The sequence below is a fragment of the Sorex araneus genome, chromosome 2 (assembly GCF_027595985.1).
Source record: "Sorex araneus isolate mSorAra2 chromosome 2, mSorAra2.pri, whole genome shotgun sequence".
Classification (NCBI taxonomy): domain Eukaryota; kingdom Metazoa; phylum Chordata; class Mammalia; order Eulipotyphla; family Soricidae; genus Sorex; species Sorex araneus.
The window spans coordinates 227,144,878-227,163,124 of NC_073303.1; the positions used below are offsets into that span (position 1 = coordinate 227,144,878).

Sequence of the window (18,247 nt, forward strand, 5' to 3'; positions counted from 1 at the left end):
CCCTTCCTGCCTTATTATCCCTCTGGCCCTCCTAGTGAAGTTTCTTTTAAAAAGTGGTCCAACAAGTTTTGAGTGCATGCTTTGCATGTGGGATGCTTTGGCAGTCTGCCCCCACTCCCACCCCCTCCAGCAGATTTCTTTTTTTTTTTTTTGCTTTTTTTTTTTGGGTCACACCTGGCGATGCACAGGGGTTACTCCTGGCTCTGCACTCAGGAATTACCCCTGGCGGTGCTCAGGGGACCATATGGGATGCTGGGATTCAAACCCGGGTTGGCCGCGTGCAAGGCAAACGCCCTACCCGCTGTGCTATCGCTCCAGCCCCTCCAGCAGATTTCTGATCATCACCATGTGTAGCCCCAAAATAAAAAAAAATCGAAGGGAAAAAAAGCCAGCTCTCTAAAACTGGGGGCCAGGGTGCTGGAAAGGTATTACAGTAAGGCATTTGCCTTACACAAGGCTGACCTGGGTTTGACCCCTTGCACCCCCCTATTGTCCTGATGCTACCAGGAGTGATGCCCAATTGCAGAGCCAGGTGTGGCCCCTAAATAAAACAGAAAAATAAACTGGGCACCAAAGAGTAACACAGGGTTTTAAGGTGTCTGTCGAATCCAGGGAACCCTGATTTGGTTCCCAGTATCTTGCAATCTGCCTGTTATACCACTGCTTTGGCCCTTGCCCTGTATTTCTGTTTCTGGTACTGAAAGGATTTTAAAAAATTCCAGTATCACAAAGCTGAATCTTCTACCTCTCAGCATTCATTTTACAGATGCAGCATCAAAATTTCAAAACTGGGCTGGGTCCATAGCACAATGGGTAGGGCATTTGCCTTGCACACGGCAAACCCCGGTTCGATTCCCAGCATCCCATATGGTCCCCCAAGTGCTGCCAGGAGTAATTCCTAAGTACAGAGCCAGGAGTGACCCAAAAAGCAAAATGAAAAAAAAAAATTTTTTTTTAATCCCCAGGCTGAGGCCAGAATGATGATGGAACTAGAAAGTGAGCAACACAGGAGCTGGAGCCTGTGTTGCTCAATGTGTCGTACACGATGTACACAATGTGTAGTACACAGTGGGTACAATGTGCAGTACACAATGTATATAGTACAATGTGCTGGGAGCTTGCACTGCACCTGGCCAACCTGGTTTCGATCCCCAGCACCCCACGATTCCCCGAGCCCACCAGGAGTAATCCCTGAGTGCAACGCCAGGAGTAAGCCCTGCTGGGTGTGACCCAAAATAGAAACAATAAACACAAAATTACTTTAAGGAAAAGACAGTAGCCATATACATAATCACCTGGAAAAAAGGAAACCAGTCCTGCTTTTAAATTATTTTATTTTTTCTAATTTTGTGTTACTTTAATTTTCCATAGCACCTTGGCAATGTTGAAACAAAAATACAAATACAAGAATGTACTCATTTTAACATAATATGTATGAGTATGTGTCACACCATATTTTGGGGGAGGGGGAGTTTTAACAACTGGAACAAACCTAAGCTATGGACAAAATAGAAGCCAGAAAATTGGTTCTTAATCCCAGTCCCAAACATTTAGAAGAAGTCACTCAAGGGATACCTGAGCCAGGCCAAAAAAACAAAACAAAATAATCCAACAACAACAAAAATTTGATGTGGATGTTCCTAGATGCTATTTGGTGTTCTGTGCTGCAAAATAGGAAATATAACCATTTATCCACAGCCTGTTGATATCTGAGTTGTTCTTTCGGAATTTTTTCCTTAATGATTCATTCAAAATTTTCAATTTTTTAAAATTAAAACTTTAAACTATAAAGTAACTAGGCATACTTTAACTTGAAAACAAATTCTCTTTTTAACTTCTTAAAAAATGTCCTAATTCAGCTAATGAAAACTTAAATGTCTATATTTCTTCTTGAAAGCTCAGACTAGCTTAATTAGAATATACCAAAAAGCCTAAAGTTAAATTAGTGGCCATGAAATAATGAGAAAATATTAAAAAATTAGGAAAATGCCTATTATACATTATATCTAATTTATAAAAACCCTTCCAAAGGAATGCAATATCCTCTTGCATTTTATCTTTCCTATAAGGACAAAAGTGGTATTTAAAAAAAAAATGATTAAAATATATGGCCAACATAGAGACTTAACTCTAGTGCTGTTTAATAACTGTTACTAAGTATACTCTGTGGACATTGAACATCAAGACCATAACTAAAAAAACTAGAATTTGTTCAGTTACTATTTTTTGCTTCAGTAATATTTTTGTTCTCATTTGCATTAGTGAAGACACTAACACTCCATAATTAAGCCCATTCTAAGGCCAACCTGGTTTATTTAAAAAAAAAAAAAAAAAAAAAAAAAAGGAATGTGAAACAATATTCAAGCTACTTTCATTTTAGGAAGCAAAAATACAATTAATGTTTTGCACATCATTTGATCACATGCAAACTGAACGCATAAGACAATAACAATAAATCTTATCACTGAGATCTGATCTTCTTCCAAAAGCTGATTGAAAAAAATTCAGGATCATTCTTTTGAATGCCAATGTATGGTTGCAAAAAAAGGAAATCACTCAGATTACAGACAGGCCCTAGAAAATCATGAAAACCTAATTATCAAGCTAGAAAAAAGAAACAGATTTTGCAGTCTCTGTACTTGCTCCATGAAGTGCAAGGTGGTGGACTTGGGTGACTCTTGCTCTGTCCATGCAGTCAGAACTATGGCAGAAGATCACTGGACCATACACTCAACCATTACGTCTACTTTTCGGTTCCAACAATCCAAGAAAGTACTAAGTCATAAGTCATAAGGATGAAGATAAAATTTTGACATTAAAATTCCATTTAAAGAACCAAATAAATAGCTGAACTACAATGAATGCCTAACCCTTAAATCAGTTACAGAGTAATTCTAGGGAAAAAGCCAACAGTGACATATTCATAGGCATCATTTAGACACAAATCTTAAATCCGCTGTAATAAAATAAATGCTAAATACATATTGTGAATATATATTATATATATACACACACATTAATTTATTCTTCTGTAAATGTCCCATCAATATAGGACCTATTAACTGTAATGTAGCAAATTAAATTAAAAAACAAACCCAATACTAGATTTTATGAGAAATTAAAAAGTCATGTCTTTAAATTAATTTTCTACTTCAATAACATTTGGTGAAAAAGCAAGAACCCACTTGCTTTCTCCAAAAAAGAAAAACTTCTCTTTCAGTTAGAACATTAATGATCTTAAAATTTGGTAGACTAAGTCACACAAGCATTCAATACAAGCCTACTTCTGTGACATATTGGGGGAAAAAAAGGTGATGTTTCATTTTAAGTGCAACAATTAAGCTTATAATTCTTACCAAAAGATTTTTATAAAATGTTTATTCTCTTAAATCCAATGCATTCACAGAGTGTTAACACTTTAAATGCTTATCATTTCTACCAACTGCAGCATTATCTAAGTAAACCAAAATAAGCACTTTTATCATAGATGTAGTTCAATGATTATTAATACTCTTTTTTAAAGGACCTAAAATTCCCCCAAATTTCAGCACAGGTAGTTTTATTGTATGTTTCATCTAGTATATGATTTGAAAAAATAGTGTGCATAAATGAATAGCTTCAAACTGCTTAATATATTATATCATGTTATCAATTCACCAAATCAAAAGCAATTGCCAAGCTGAATAATAAGTTACAAAGAAATAGTAATTCTGGCTTGTACAGAAATGTGCAGTGTTTTCAATGCTCTGAACAATAATATACTAATACAAATCTCCAAAGCTTAACTTAAGAGTTGGAAGATGAGTTTCACAGTAATGTAATTTTAACCTCCATTTACATTCATTTTAATATATTACTAGGATGTTTACTCTATGTCACAATGGTGCTTTCCAGTGTTCACAATTTACAGTTTCAAATTGTACATATGTAATTTACTAACATAAGGGACAGTTATTACTATTACAAACTATCCCTAATAAGAGAACAAAACTCCACCGTACATAGAACTCTGAAATGGTATGAATAAGCAGATTAATGCATCAACATGGTTTTAATATTTTAGTCACTTTCTAAATACCAGCATGTAAACTTGTCTATATGAGAATTACAACTTTACTCATTGAGAATTTATGCATTAATTTTCTTCAACTATCTTTTTCACCTTAACTCAAAATCTCCTGACATGCTGGTTCTGTGTATTACAAACTGTACTTTTTTTTTTTTGAGAAGGTGATACATATATTGTAAACAGAAAAAAAAGGTGCCCCCAAATTCAGCTTCCATTTTCCCCCTCTTATTTCTATACTATTTAACATTTCAAGAGTCAATTACAATGTTTCATTTTTAATACTAACAAAATAAATTACTGTAGGGTGAGTTTGCCCTACCATTAAAACTCTATAAACACATGAACAGAAAATATTCTCAATTCAGAAGTTTATAACAGTTGTAAGATTTAACTAGACTGGACAAAGCAGTTAGAAACATACAATTCTGAAAAAGAAAAAAAGAAACATACAATTCTGTAGACGGTTGGTTATTTTGTTTTGGGGGATAGTAGTGAAAGAATATAAGAGTGACAATGAAAAACAAAAACAAAAACAAAAACTAACCCCAAACAAACCAAAAAAAAAAGAAAAAAAAATCCAGAAGAAATGTTCTGTTTTAGGAAAAGAAAAATCACGGCACAGTTAAAATCTCTGAGGCTCACCTAACCTATCTGGTCAGACCTAAGACAGTTTGTTGAACAGCCCCATTCTTTGAGTATCAAACTGATTGGTAGTCACATCTAAGTACAATCATTGTTTAACAGCTTGTTGATGAAGTATTAATGAAGTCAAGAAGACAGACTAAATTTCAAACTGGGAAAAAAAATCTACTCAAGTATTACATTCAATTTTCAAATCATTTACTAACATGACAAGTTTTGGCTTCACTCACTCTTGCACACACACGCCCCCAAACAGGCACCCCAGCCACTGCGCTGCTTCGCAATCCAAGGCCATACAGGCAAAGATGGCATTCTCTAAGCCAAACTTTAAATAGATTAAAAAAAGTAATTTCTAATTTTACACAAATGCTTCTTCAAAAAATATTTTCTCTCACCCCCTCATCTCCTATACTGAAGGATGTATATGTTTTTCCCCAAGCTAAATCTGAACCCTCAAAATTGATTATAAGCAGATTTCTGCAAATTAAAATCAAAAAACAAAAATAGAAAAATTATATTTTTATATATGTTTACATATGTATATATATATATTTATACTGATTGGAATCCTCCAGCATTTTAAAATCACTTTAGAGATGAATTTTGGGGATTTACTGCTCACAACTCCAAAATTCATAAATGATATAAGGATGTATTTTTCCTGTTTCCATCCTGGCTACCCACTCCCCTCCAAAAGAGTTCAATATAGCCACGGCTCAAGTTTAATGGGAAGAGAGAAAGGTTTTTGAATAGTTTTTTGTTTGTTTGTTTTTTGTGTTTTCGATTGTTTTTACTTTGGTGATCTGGGTGGCACATACTGCTCTTTGCCATTACGTCGAGTCACTCCCTGAGGTATAGCCCTATGGCCAAACTGACGTCTCTGTTCCCTGATTTTTCCAGCTGCTCCCCTGGGAATGGTATTGCCTCGAAAGCCAGAATATTCCTTACTAGCCCTTGTTTCTGGCTTCTCATGTGGTTTTTCAACGGACTTCTCAGGAGCTCCATTCTCTTCATTTTTGGTAGGAGATACTACATTGGAGCGAAGTTCTCGTAGTGGCTGCACAAGAGTTGGAGATGGCTCTTTAGGGGGTTTCTGGCACACTTCCGCATAACTTAACTTCCGAGGTTCCTTTGAAATACAGGTAAGAAAAAAAATTATATCTATAATTATGCACACACACACACATACACAAATATATAGTGTACATTCTTGAAATAATGAAGTACAGAAAGGACAGTGTTACCATGAGAAAATCAGCAAGGGTTTTTTTTTCCCCAGGAAAGGGAAATAGGCACTCTCATAATAAACTGTCATTAAAATGTTGGGAGTAATTAAGGCACTTGCCTTTCATGCAGCTGCCCTCAGTTTAATTCCCAGCACCACATAAAGTTCCCTGATGACCACCAGAAGTGATCTCTAAGCAGAGAGAGAGGAGTAAGCCCAATCACAGAAAGGTGTGGCCCCCAAACCAATATAAAAACAAACAAAACCTCCAAAACATTAAACTGTATTAGCACATGGCTAAGCTGGAACAATAGCGTAGTGGGTAGGGTGTTCGCCTTGCATGAGGCCAACCCGGGTTCAATTCCTCTGGCCCTCTCAGAGAGCTGGCAAACTACAGAGAGTATCTCGCCTGCACGGCAGTGCCTGGCAAGCTCCCCATGGCATATTCGATATGCCAAAAACAGTAACAACAAGTTTCACAATGAAGACGTTACTGGTGCCCACTAGAACAAATTGATTAGCAACAAGATGACAGTGATGGTGATAGCACATGGCCAGGGATGTACCTCAACACTAAAGCACATGTCTCTACGCACAAGACCCAAGTTCAATCTCTGGCACCACACGTACACATAAAATGTTAGTAATTTAATTTTAAAATACAAAAACAAAACCAAAAAACCACCCACACATTTGGAAGCAACAGAGACAGTTTAAAGGGCTAGAGGCACCTTTAGAAATAGGAGCCTAGGAAGCAATTCCATCATGACGTGAGTCAGGAGTGCAGCCCCTTAAGCACTGCAGGGTGCCAAGTATCCCACTCCCGCAAACAAAACCCACAAAAAACACAGAGGAACTCCATTCCCCTCACGAGGATGTTTCTATTTCTTCCCTCTTGGGCCACACCTAGAATGCTCAGGAGACCATATACAGTGCGGGGGGGGGGGGGGGGGGGTCTGAAATGGAGTCAATCACATGCAAGACAAGCACCCAAACCTGTGACAATCTCTCTGGCCAGCTGGGGTTTCCCATTTTTCAAAAGCAGAAAAAAAAGAAACAAACTGGATTGGGGAGATGTCTAAAGATGCAAACCAGAGGATTTATAAATTACAGGGATATTAAAGCATGATAATTGCGGTTATATAAAAGTTGCTGAGATCTTATAAGAAAAAAACATTTTTTTTGAAATAACTTTGTAATGATTTGCAACAGATTTTTTTTTCTTTTCCCCCAAAAAATAGGGCCAAAGGGATGGAAAGATAATACAAAGCTTAAGATGCTTGCCTAGCATGTGGTGGTGGCTACAACCCTGGTTCAAATCCCGGCACCAGATGTGGTCCCTTAAGAACCACCCAAAGTGGTTCCTTAGCACAAAGGACTAACCCTACCTCCCCAACTGAAATAAAAAGCTCAGGATATAGTTTAGGGGTAAGGAACTTGCATTCATGTGTGAAGACCTGGGTTTGATACCCTGTACGGTGAAAAACAAAATTGTGACCTTGTCAGGTGGTGCTTCAAGGGCTCCAAGGTGCCAGGGATCAGACTTGTGCCCCTGCATATCCAAGGCCACCATATACAAGTTCCACCACCTGAGCCACATTGGTCCAAGTAATAACTGTTAACTTACTATTCTAGAGATCACTTTGCAAATACCGTCATTTTATTATACACTTGAAGCTATGATTACTTCTAAATTTAAAAAACAATGTTGAAAATAATACAAAGCCTAAGCAGCTTATGATGACAAACTTAATCTCATTCAAGGAATTTATTAATGGCAGTACTGTTTAGAAAAATGGTTCTTTTTATGTGAGGAGAAGTTAGGCTGGGGCCACCCTAGCTGTGCTTGGGGGACCATATAAGGTGGCAAGAATCAAATGTGGGGCACCTGCACTCAAGCCAAGTACAATCTCACTAGCCCAGAGCCACGGTTCTTAACCTTTTCCGAGCCATGGCACCTTTCCAATCTTGTTTTATTCTGTGGCCCTCTGACCTGCTAGTTGGCCATCTATCCTTAGTGCTCCATTTATGTTATCTTCACCTGTAATCCCCTTGGAATATCCTGGAGGGGGCCTTTTGCCACCAGTGAGGAACCGTGTTTTAGAGTAAATGGAAAATGAGACCAAAAACCACTAAATAACGAAGAAGACATTTAAATTAGACTCAAGCAACACAATGGTCACAGGAGAAGAAAAAAAAAAAATGTCCATCATTTTCCCTGAATACAAAAAAAATTTCTTAATGGATTCCACAAGAATCTCAGCAGAGGGGTCAGAGTAGTAGTACAGCGGGTAGGGTACTTGCTTTGCCTGAGGCCATCCCATGTTCCATCCCTGGCACCCCATAGGATCCTCTGAGGATCCTAGGAATTGTTTCACTAGAACACCTGGAAACTAGTGATATATAATTAGAAGACTACCTCATCTTATAAAGGGGAAGGTAAGTTGTAAAGACACTGTTTCTAATATACAGTAGGCATTCAACAAACAGCAACTGCTGTTCTATTACCAACATTATAGTTCTTAAGCTATAGAAAATTTGCTGTCCCCTCTGCTTTTCTGTATGTTTTAAATTATAAAGATCATTCTGAAACTTGATAAAAATGAGTGGCTCTGCATGGATTTCACAGACTTGTTAAATATTATATGAAAATACTATCAGAGGCTTAAGGCTTCTTTAATGATACACAGGGGCTGGGGAGCTAGTACAAGCAGGCAGGACACTTGTTTTGCATGTAGTCAACCTGGGCTCAAGCCCCAACACTACATATGGTCCCTCAAGCTCTGCCAGTTGATCCCTGAGCCAAAGCCAGAAATAAGCCCTATGCCGCAACACTGGCTGTGCCCCCCTGCCAAAACAAAAACCAAAAAAACACACACAGCTAAAATTTCCTTTTTCCCTCCCCTCCCCCCACAGTGACCTTAAACTTATTTAGCTTCTTTTGATACAGCCAGTCCCAATTTAGGCTATTCCCAAAAGACGGGTACAGCACGTATACAAGGAAAGACAATTTTTCTGGCTGGTATAAATAGTATACCAGCAAACTCCTGGGTTTAATCCCTGACACATGAATCCTGAGCACTGACCAGTATGGTCTCAGAAACAATAACCGAAAAACAAGAACTACTTATATACTGATTAATTTTTCTCACACTTAAAAAATAATATATGCTCCTCATTACCTGTAGGACAGCAGCCACAGTTGGATTTATATTACTATTACATGGTGAAGTGGTATTTGTCCTTGATGGCTTTACAGTACTTGGGGGAGAAACTGGAATAGCTGTCTGGTTGAGAACATCCTTCTGAACAGCGGAATCTTCTATTAGCTCTTTTTCTTGTTGGGTTGCACTATAGAAAAAAAGAGTTTAACATTAAATTGAGTACTAAGTACTGCTCACAGAAACAGCTAAGCAAAAAAAAAATCACAATAAAAACTAATCATAGGACTGGAATGACAGTTCATGGGTTTAAATACATGCCTTAGATGTGGGAATCACCCTGACCACAGAGCCAATAGTCCCTGAGCATGACTGGGCATGGCCCAAAGAGAAAGACAAAGGAAAAAAAAAGCTAGTAATAAGTGGAGTATCAAACAGAAACAGTACCTTAATGCAGGAAGCTCAGTTGTGCATGGAGGACTGGAACTCAAACTGAGCTGCTGGACAGAGGCACAATCTGCATGTTCGTCCTCTGCGGGCACCGGGCAACTTACTCTCAACTCTTCATTATCCTTAAAGTAGAAAGATATTTCAAAACTGTATTTTATAGGAACTTCTCCAAGTAAGATACAGAAATGACAAGTACATGAAAACATTCAATAGTTATTAAGGCAGTGTTTCCCAAAGCTGGGTAATACCACCATCCAGGGAGTGATGTAAAAGACCTAGGGGGCCTTTGGTTTCCTTTGTTCTATAAAAGAAGGTATAACTCAGGAGAGATGCAAATTTACTTTTGTTCTGAAAAAAGGAGGTGGTATGCCAAATAAGGAACTTCTGCATTAGAGAAATGCTAACCAAAGACATCCTCCACGCTAAGAAGGTTATAATCAAGAAGGCAAACCAAAACAAAAGTAATAATATGGAAATACTAGAATGCTCATACACTGAAAGCAGCAATGTCAGAGGGACTGCACTCATTTGTGGAGTATAGGGTAGCATCACATGAGGCTGACAACCAAGGACAGTAGATACAAGGGCCAGGGGGATTGCCCCATAGTTGGAAGCCTGCTTCATGAGAGGAGGGGAGAAGGCAGATGGAATAGAGAAGGGATCATTAAGAAAATGATGGCTGGATGAACTAGTTGGGATGGGAGACGCATGCCGAAAGTAAATAATGGAACAAACATGATGACCTCTCAGTTTCTGTGTTGCAAGCCATAATGCCCAAAAGTAGAGAGAGAGTATGGGGAATATTGTCTGCCATAGAGGCAGGGGGAGGGTAGGAAAGGGGGGTATACCTGGGATATTCGTGGTGGGGAATGTGCACTGGTGGAGGGATGAGTGTTAAAAAAAAATAGCAATGTCAAATGATGTGAAGTCACTTTGGAAAACTAAGTTTCTCAAAAAGTCAAACACAATTATCATATGCCCTCGCAATTCATTTCTTGTGCATATTATCCAAAAGAAAATAAGTTTCTGCATAAAAAATTATTTATGGTCATAGTATTAGTATCCAAATTGGCCCCAAAGCGGGAACAACCTAAAAATACTCAATTTGCCAAATAATAAATGAAATGTGGTAAAAATATACAATGGAATAAATTATTATCACCCAGTGAAAGGAATAAAGTACTTATTCATGCTAATACATGGATGAACTTCGAGAACTTTATGCTAAGTGGAACGAGTCATAAAAAAGACATACTATATGATTCCATTTTCCATTTATGAGGTACCTACAAGTAGAGAAATTCACAGAGACAAAGTAGAATGATCGTTACCAGAATCTAGGGGAAGGGAGGAAAGGGAATTACTATTTAAAAGATATAAAAGAACTCTGGAGATTAGATGCAGGATAATAAGAACATATTTAGTACTAATGTGCTGTATTAATACACTTAACAATGATTAGAAAGAAAATTTTATTATATTAATAAAAGACAAGGAGTTTGGGATGTTGCTCTTAAGATACACAATATTTGCCTTGCATGTATAAGGTCCTGCCAACTGCTTCCGACCCTCTCATGACCCCTACCCCACCCCTCCAAAAATAGAAAAGTAGTGCTGAGAATATGGTGCAAGTGGTATAACATGCTTTGCATGTCTGAGGTTCTTGGTTCAATCCTGCCTCAAAGGCTGAGAGAAGAAAGAGGAAGAAAACACAAGAGTATTAAAATATTTTGTTTAGAAGGCGACACTCAGAAAAATTTTGTAAGAAAATTACTATTGGTGGTGCTCAGGGGACCATATGGGATGCTGGGATTCGAACCTGGGTCGGCCGCGTGCAAGGCAAACACCCTACCCGCTGTGCTATCACTCTAGCCCCTTCTCTAAGTGAAATTTAAAAAATAAAACTACTTGGAAAAGAAGCAAAATAATATATTTATTTATACTACATTTATGCTACGTTCAAAAAGTGTACCAAGGGGCTGGAGCAATAGCACAATGGGTAGGGCCTTGCCCATGGCTGACCCGGGTTCGATTCCCAGCTTCCCACATGGTTCCCTGAGCACCACCAAGGGTAATTCCTGAGTGCAGAGCCAGGAGTAACCCCTATGCATCACCGGGTGTGACCCAAAAAGCAACAACAACAACAACAACAACAAGTCTACTGAACATTATGTAGGCTAAGGGTTGCAATCCAAGGTTCACAGGCCAAATCTATGATTCCCCCAAGCCTGCCAGGAGTGATCCTTGAGTGCAGTCACCAGGAGTAACCCTGAGCACCACCAGCATGTGGTCTAAACACCAATATATACACACATATATATGCAATGTCGTCTGGTTGTTCATGGATTTGCTCGAGCGGGCACCAGTAACGTCTCCATTGTGAGACATGCTGTACTGTTTTTGGCACATTGAATATGCCACGGGGCTTGCCAGGCTCTCCCATGCAGGTGGGATACTCTAGATAACTTGCCAGGCTCTCTGAGAGAGATGGAGGAATCGAATCCGGGAGAGCCGTGTACAAGGCAAATATGCCCTACCCACTGTGCTATTGCTCCAGTCCTACACATTTTTTATATGTAAAAAATCGTTTTCAGGGACAGAGTGATAGCACAGTGGAGAGGGCATTTGCTTTGCATGTAGCGGACCCAGGTTCAATCACCAGCATCCCATATGGCCCCCCAGCACTGCCAGGAGTGATTCCTGAGTGCAGAGCTAGGAGTAACCCCTGAGCATCGCTGGGTGTGACCCAAAAAGCAAAATGAAATAAAATAAAATAAAATAATTTTCAGGGGCTGGAGAGATAGTCCCCCAAGCACCGCCAGGAGTAATTCCTGAGTGCATGAGCAAGAAGTAACCCCTGAGCATCGCTGGGTGTGACCCAAAAAGCAAAAAACAAACAAACAAACAAACTTCATTAGGATTAGAAAAGAAGAAAGGAAAAGGTTGTGGGGAACAAAAATTTAGGAAATAGAAAGAGCTATGCTTGAAAACAGTGTAGGAGGTCATTGCCCAACCTGCCGACTTCTATTCTCTGTTATTTGAAAGACCAATTAACCAAACTAGTTTAGAATGCATTAAATATGGGCTGCAAGACAGTACAGTGGGTAGGGCACTTGCTCTGCATGTGGACAACTCAGATTCAATAATCTCTGGTACCGCCTATGGTCACTCTCTGAAAGCTACCAGGAGTGAGTGCTGAGCACAGAGCCAGAAGCATAAAATAAAATAAAACAAAACAAAACAGCTAACCACCCATAGAAAACAACACACATGAAAAACCAATGCAAACTAAACCAAGAATACACTGGTCAGGTCAGGTCAGGTCCCTTAGGTAGAAAAGACATTTTATTTTCATTCAGTTTGTAATTTATCTATTCTATCAAGTAAAGCTGACTGATACAGACACATGAATGCCAAAAATTATTTTCTTGGTCCCAACATAGCTTATCATACATATTTTTACAATTCTCAAAGGATGCTGAAACTCTATGAATAAACACTATGACAAAAATAAATACTAAGTGCAATTAAAATATTACACAACAACCCTGTGACAAAAACTTATTTATGAAAAGACTGGATTCAGAGTTTACCTTTTCTTTGTAGACACCTTTAACAACATCAGACATCCTACTCTCCAAAACAAGTTCACCTGGTGTTCTTGAAGAACTTCCAGGTAAAGGAGGAAAATTGGAGGCTAGTAAGTCAAACTTTGGTGTTGGAGCTTTTGCTTCAGCTGCTGAAGGATGGGGTCTCTAAAAGATACAAATAACAGTAGGCCATTACATCCCTGTCTCATTGTCAATCCTGAATCATGGGAAAGAGGGAAGAATAAGGAGAAGAGTGAGAGAGATAGCAGATAGGGGTGCTTGCTTTTTATGGAAAGCCATAATCAAAATGGCTTTGATTTTAAAAAGCTCTGACAGGTGTACCCCCAAAACCAAAACAAACAAAATGAGAGGCGGGGAGTAAAAGATTAGAGAAGTTTAGGAGGCTGGAGAGATAGTACTGCAGGTAGGGCACTTGCTTATGCGTGTAGCCAACCTGGGTATGATTCCTGTACCACACACAGTTCCCTGAGTCCACCAGGAGTGATCCCCTGAGAATCACAGGTGTGGCCCCAAAACAAAACAAAACAAAACAAAACAAAACACATCTTTTTGTTTAAAAATTTTAAAGGCAAGGGGCTGGAGTAATAGCACAGCGGGTAGGGCATTTGCCTTGCATGTGGCCGACCCAGGTTCGAATCCCAGCATCCCATATGGTCCCCTGAGCACTGCCAGGAGTAATTCCTGAGTGTAGAACCAGGAGTAACCCCTGTGCATCGCCGGGTGTGATGCAAAAAAAAAATTTAAAGGCAAGTATCACAATGAACTACAAAAATTAAAAACATGAAAATTTTGAAGCTAGGTAAGCTAGGTAAGCATGAATCAAAATGTCAAATTATAAAATTTTTATCAAGGCTGGGAATGTAGCTCAAATGGTAGAGAATTTGCCTTGAATGTGTAAACAACATTTTTTTAAAAAACACAATGAGTGATTTAAAAAATTCTATAAGCTATTTTACAGCAGTAAATGTAAGACTCAGCTTTTGGGACCAGGGATGTGGCTCAAGTTACATGAATAGCATAAATGAGCCATAAATCCAACCCTGAGCACCACATGGCCAGCTCCTTCCCCAGATCCCAAAACTGGGTATGGTCTTGAGGACCCTAGCACCATACTTTCAAGTTCATACTGCCAGTCCAAGTGTGGCTGAAGGCTGCTCCAAACCCACAGGAGCAGTGTTAGATGTTACCCCTATAAAAATAATTTAAAAGCAATTAAAAGGAGTATGATCCTTTATATCAGTTTGGTCATAAATTCAAACCCTAGGAATAAGCAAACTTTCTGTTTACTATTTGTGGGAGGGAAAAATAAAACTCCTATAGAAATTATTGTTTGCAATTTACTGAATTGTGCTCAAGAAATTTTACCTTTAGGGATTTTCCTTTATGTATTATTATATCACAGAATGATGGTTGTATAAGTTATTGTTGCAGTGCTTGCAACAGCACTATTTATAGAGAAAAAGATTGAAACAACCTATGTTTTTTGGTTTTGGGGCCACAATTATCTGTACTCGGGACCATGTGGTAATGGGAATTGGGACAAGGCTTCCTGCATCCCTTGTCCTTTCTGTCTTTTGATAGTTACCTGTTCTCAAACTATCTGGGCTGGAAAGATAGTACAGCAGATATGGTATTTACCTGGCATATAGCCGACCTAGGTCTGATTCAGACCTCGTATGGTCTCCTGAGCCCCACCAGGAGTGATCCCTGAATGCAGACTCAGGATTAATTCCTGAACATCCCCTGCCTTCCATCCAAAAACATATTTTTAGATCATTAAATTGATTTTTATTGAGCCCAAATCCCTATTTGTAAGCTTAACGAAAATTAAGCATCAAGAAGAGACTCTATTTGCCTTTCACAAATAACACATACCACAAGCAAACATAGTAAATCACAAGGGAAAAAATTGTAAGCAGAAAGTTAAAAATGACATACTAGAGGGGCCAAAAAGAATCTAGTGACTAAGGCACTTGCCTTGCACACGGCTGACCTGATATTACTGGCATCCACCAGGAGTAACCAGAGTGCAGAGTAAGCACTGAGCCCTGAGGTGTGCTCGCCGCCACCCTCCTTCAAAAAAACCCCAACAAACAAATCAAAATACATACTGGAATCCTATCATCTTCTCGTCGTCTTCGACCTCTGAAGAGAGTTCTCCTTTTAACAACAATAAAGTATAGAAAAAAAACTCATGAATTGCTTTAGAAATATATTTAATCAAAGATGAATGTATTTCTATAAATCTTATATAAAAATAAATTGAAAGATGCTTCTGAAGGGATCTTGAGCTAATCTACCAAAAACTTCACTTACCATCGTTACTAGTCAGCCAAGCCCATTAAAAAAATTACTCTTCTTTATATACCAGAAGCACACTAGGGTTCTGTTTCTTTCTTTGCCTAGGCAGGTTATAAAGACCCAGTACACATAGTTCGTAAGTATAAGACATTAAAACTTTAAGGAACTTATACATATGTACATATATATAAATAATGGAATCTATGCTATTTTAACTATAGTTACTTTTAACTTCTCAAAGCGAGTTCATTCTTCATCCTAGAAACAAACTGACGTGAATCTCAATCTTAGATGTATACTCTCAGCTTCTTCCCTCCTGAAAAATCCTATGCTCTCGGGGCCGGAGCGATAGCACAGCGGGTAGGGCGTTTGCCTTGCACGCGGCCAACCCGGGTTCGATCCCCGGCATCCCATATGGTCCCCCAAGCTCTGCCAGGAGTAATTCCTGAGTGCAAAGCCAGGAGTAACCCCTGAACATCGCTGGGTGTGACCCAAAAAGCAAAAAAAAAAAAAAAAATCCTATGCTCTCTAACATCTCTCTCCCCACCCCCTTATATTTCCCTATGTAAATTTATTTAAATAAGTCAACTGAAAAAAATCTCAGAGTTTGATCCTATTATGTAAACAATGTATAAGCAAGACCAAAAAACCAACAGAAAATATTAGATCATGTTCTTCAATTATTCACATTACAATCAAAGTATTCTCATATACCTTACATCCATATTTATTATCATATCTCCTTACCTGCCCCTACTATAGTCCCCATTCTGCTCCATTTGCAAAGTGGGGGTTTCTTTTGGAAGGTAATTTTGTTCCTGATGCACTGTTACTGAAGGGTTATGTCGTTCAGCTGCAAAGTTCCTTGAACCAGATCTATTTAACGGTCCATCACCCAATGACACAGAGCCCTCTGTTGAGTGTTCTGAACCACTTGATGACCTAAAATGAGGCTTTACACTATAAGAAACAGAAGACATATGAAAAGATGAATCAGACAGAAAATATATCCTCTTGCTGGTAAAAACTCTTATTCGACCAAATTAAACACTAACTTTTGGGTTAGAGAGATAGTATACTTGTTCTAAACGGTAAGGCACTTACTTTCCAGGTGGCTATGACCCTGATTTGAATCCTGAGCACTACATAAGGTTGTGCCCATGGCCAGAGAAGTTACTCCTGAGCACAGACACAGGATTATCACCTTAGCACTGCCCATGTAGCACCAAAAGGTAACAAAACTGTCTTAAATATTACTTTTGTTGTTGTTGTGCTAGAGACAAAAGCCAGACAGGATCTCACATGCAAGACAAATGATCTACCAGTAAGCCACTCCTGGCCCCTAATTATTTTGAGGGAGGAAGGGTAGAAACACTTCTAGCTCAAAGGTCAAGAGCAATACCTAAGTGCTTAGGGGCAACAGTTGTCAGAGCATTGGACTACAAGTGGGACTAGAGTTTGAACTACTGTCATTGCTCCAAGTTGAATGCAAAGGAAATGCCTTAACCTCTGTATTACCTCTCTGGTCCTAGTACTATTTTTTTAAAAGACAAATTTTTTAATTTTTATTTTTCCAGTTTTTGGGCCAGCGGCACTCAGGGCTTACTCCTGGCAAGCTGAGGGGTACCAGGGCTCGAACCCAGGCTGACAACGTGCAAAGCAAGAACCCTATTGCTATACTATCTCTCTGGCCCAAGGCAGCTTTTTAGAAAACATCATGCAAACATTGTTTGGAGATATCTGAGAAAAAATTCCAAACTGCTTTAAGATAAAGCTACTTCTACCTCAATACTCAAGTGTAACCAGCTGGCTGGAGAGCAAGCATGTGGCTGAGCCGGGTTAAATACTCAGCATCGCATATGGTCCCCTGAGCACCGCTAGGAGTAATTTCTGGAGTGTGGAGCCCGGAGTAACTCCTAAACATCACAAGGTATGGCCCACATCCCACCCCCATAGAGTAAAATCAAAAATTTAATTCCTCAGCTGAACATTAGCTATAGTCTGAACACATCCAAATCAGTCAGAATTTATGCCAATGAGTTTATGTCATGCGATCTCACACACCCTGTGCAGAATGGAGTGTCCAGCTGTGCATTTTCAATGACAGCAACAGTGCCCCCAAAGGGCATAAACATTGGCCCACAGGTAAGAACAGAAAAAGTTAATCCCATACATTTTATATAAAAAATACAGATAAATTTTATAAATAGATCAATAAAAACTTACAAGCTTGAAAAAATTTCAGAATGCTTCAAGATAAGTTACTTCTACCTCAATACGCAACCTCAATACTCAGTGTAGAAAGAGCGCTCACGTGGCAGGAGAGCTAATATAGCGGATATAGGCAATTAAGTGGCCTAAAAATGCCATTTAGTGAGGTGACAAAGAAAAAATATTTTGAGGATTGGAGAGAGAGCTCATGGGGTTGAGGACGAAATGCATGTAGGAGGTCTAGGTTTGATCCCCGATCTCCCAAAACTGGCTGGGAACAGCTCCTAAACACAGAACCTGGAGTAGCCCCTGAGCACCACTGGGTTTGGCCCCAAAACCAAACACTGAAAATATACTGAGCAACAGTAGAATGTATTAAAGCTCCAACTTGCTACCAGTAATCTCTCTCCAAATGAAATCTGTCCAGAGATCAATAATCAGGACAAAAACCCCAGAAAAGGGCCTGAAGATAGCTCAAAGGGGTGGGTTTATTCCCTGGCACCTCCTGCCCTCCAGCCCTACCCATGTGTCCCCAATACCACTTTCCTGAGCATCAAAATGTCAGACCCAAGCCAAT

The 18,247-nt window shown here is 39.1% G+C and overlaps 1 protein-coding gene across 2 annotated transcripts in view; it reads right to left on the reverse strand.

Moving 5' to 3' along the window:
* Positions 1–1,317: 1,317 nt before the first annotated feature.
* Positions 1,318–18,247, reverse strand: part of LARP4 (La ribonucleoprotein 4) — a 75,026-nt gene continuing 58,096 nt past the window's right edge. For both annotated transcript variants that reach the window (XM_055127946.1, XM_055127945.1), the window contains 6 exons: positions 16,207–16,419; positions 15,270–15,318; positions 13,141–13,302; positions 9,545–9,669; positions 9,119–9,287; positions 1,318–5,840 (listed from right to left, as the gene is read on the reverse strand). In XM_055127946.1, coding sequence (XP_054983921.1) covers positions 5,502–5,840; positions 9,119–9,287; positions 9,545–9,669; positions 13,141–13,302; positions 15,270–15,318; positions 16,207–16,419 — 1,057 coding nt within the window. In that variant the 3' untranslated portion in view covers positions 1,318–5,501. The remainder of the gene's footprint in view (positions 5,841–9,118; positions 9,288–9,544; positions 9,670–13,140; positions 13,303–15,269; positions 15,319–16,206; positions 16,420–18,247) is intronic.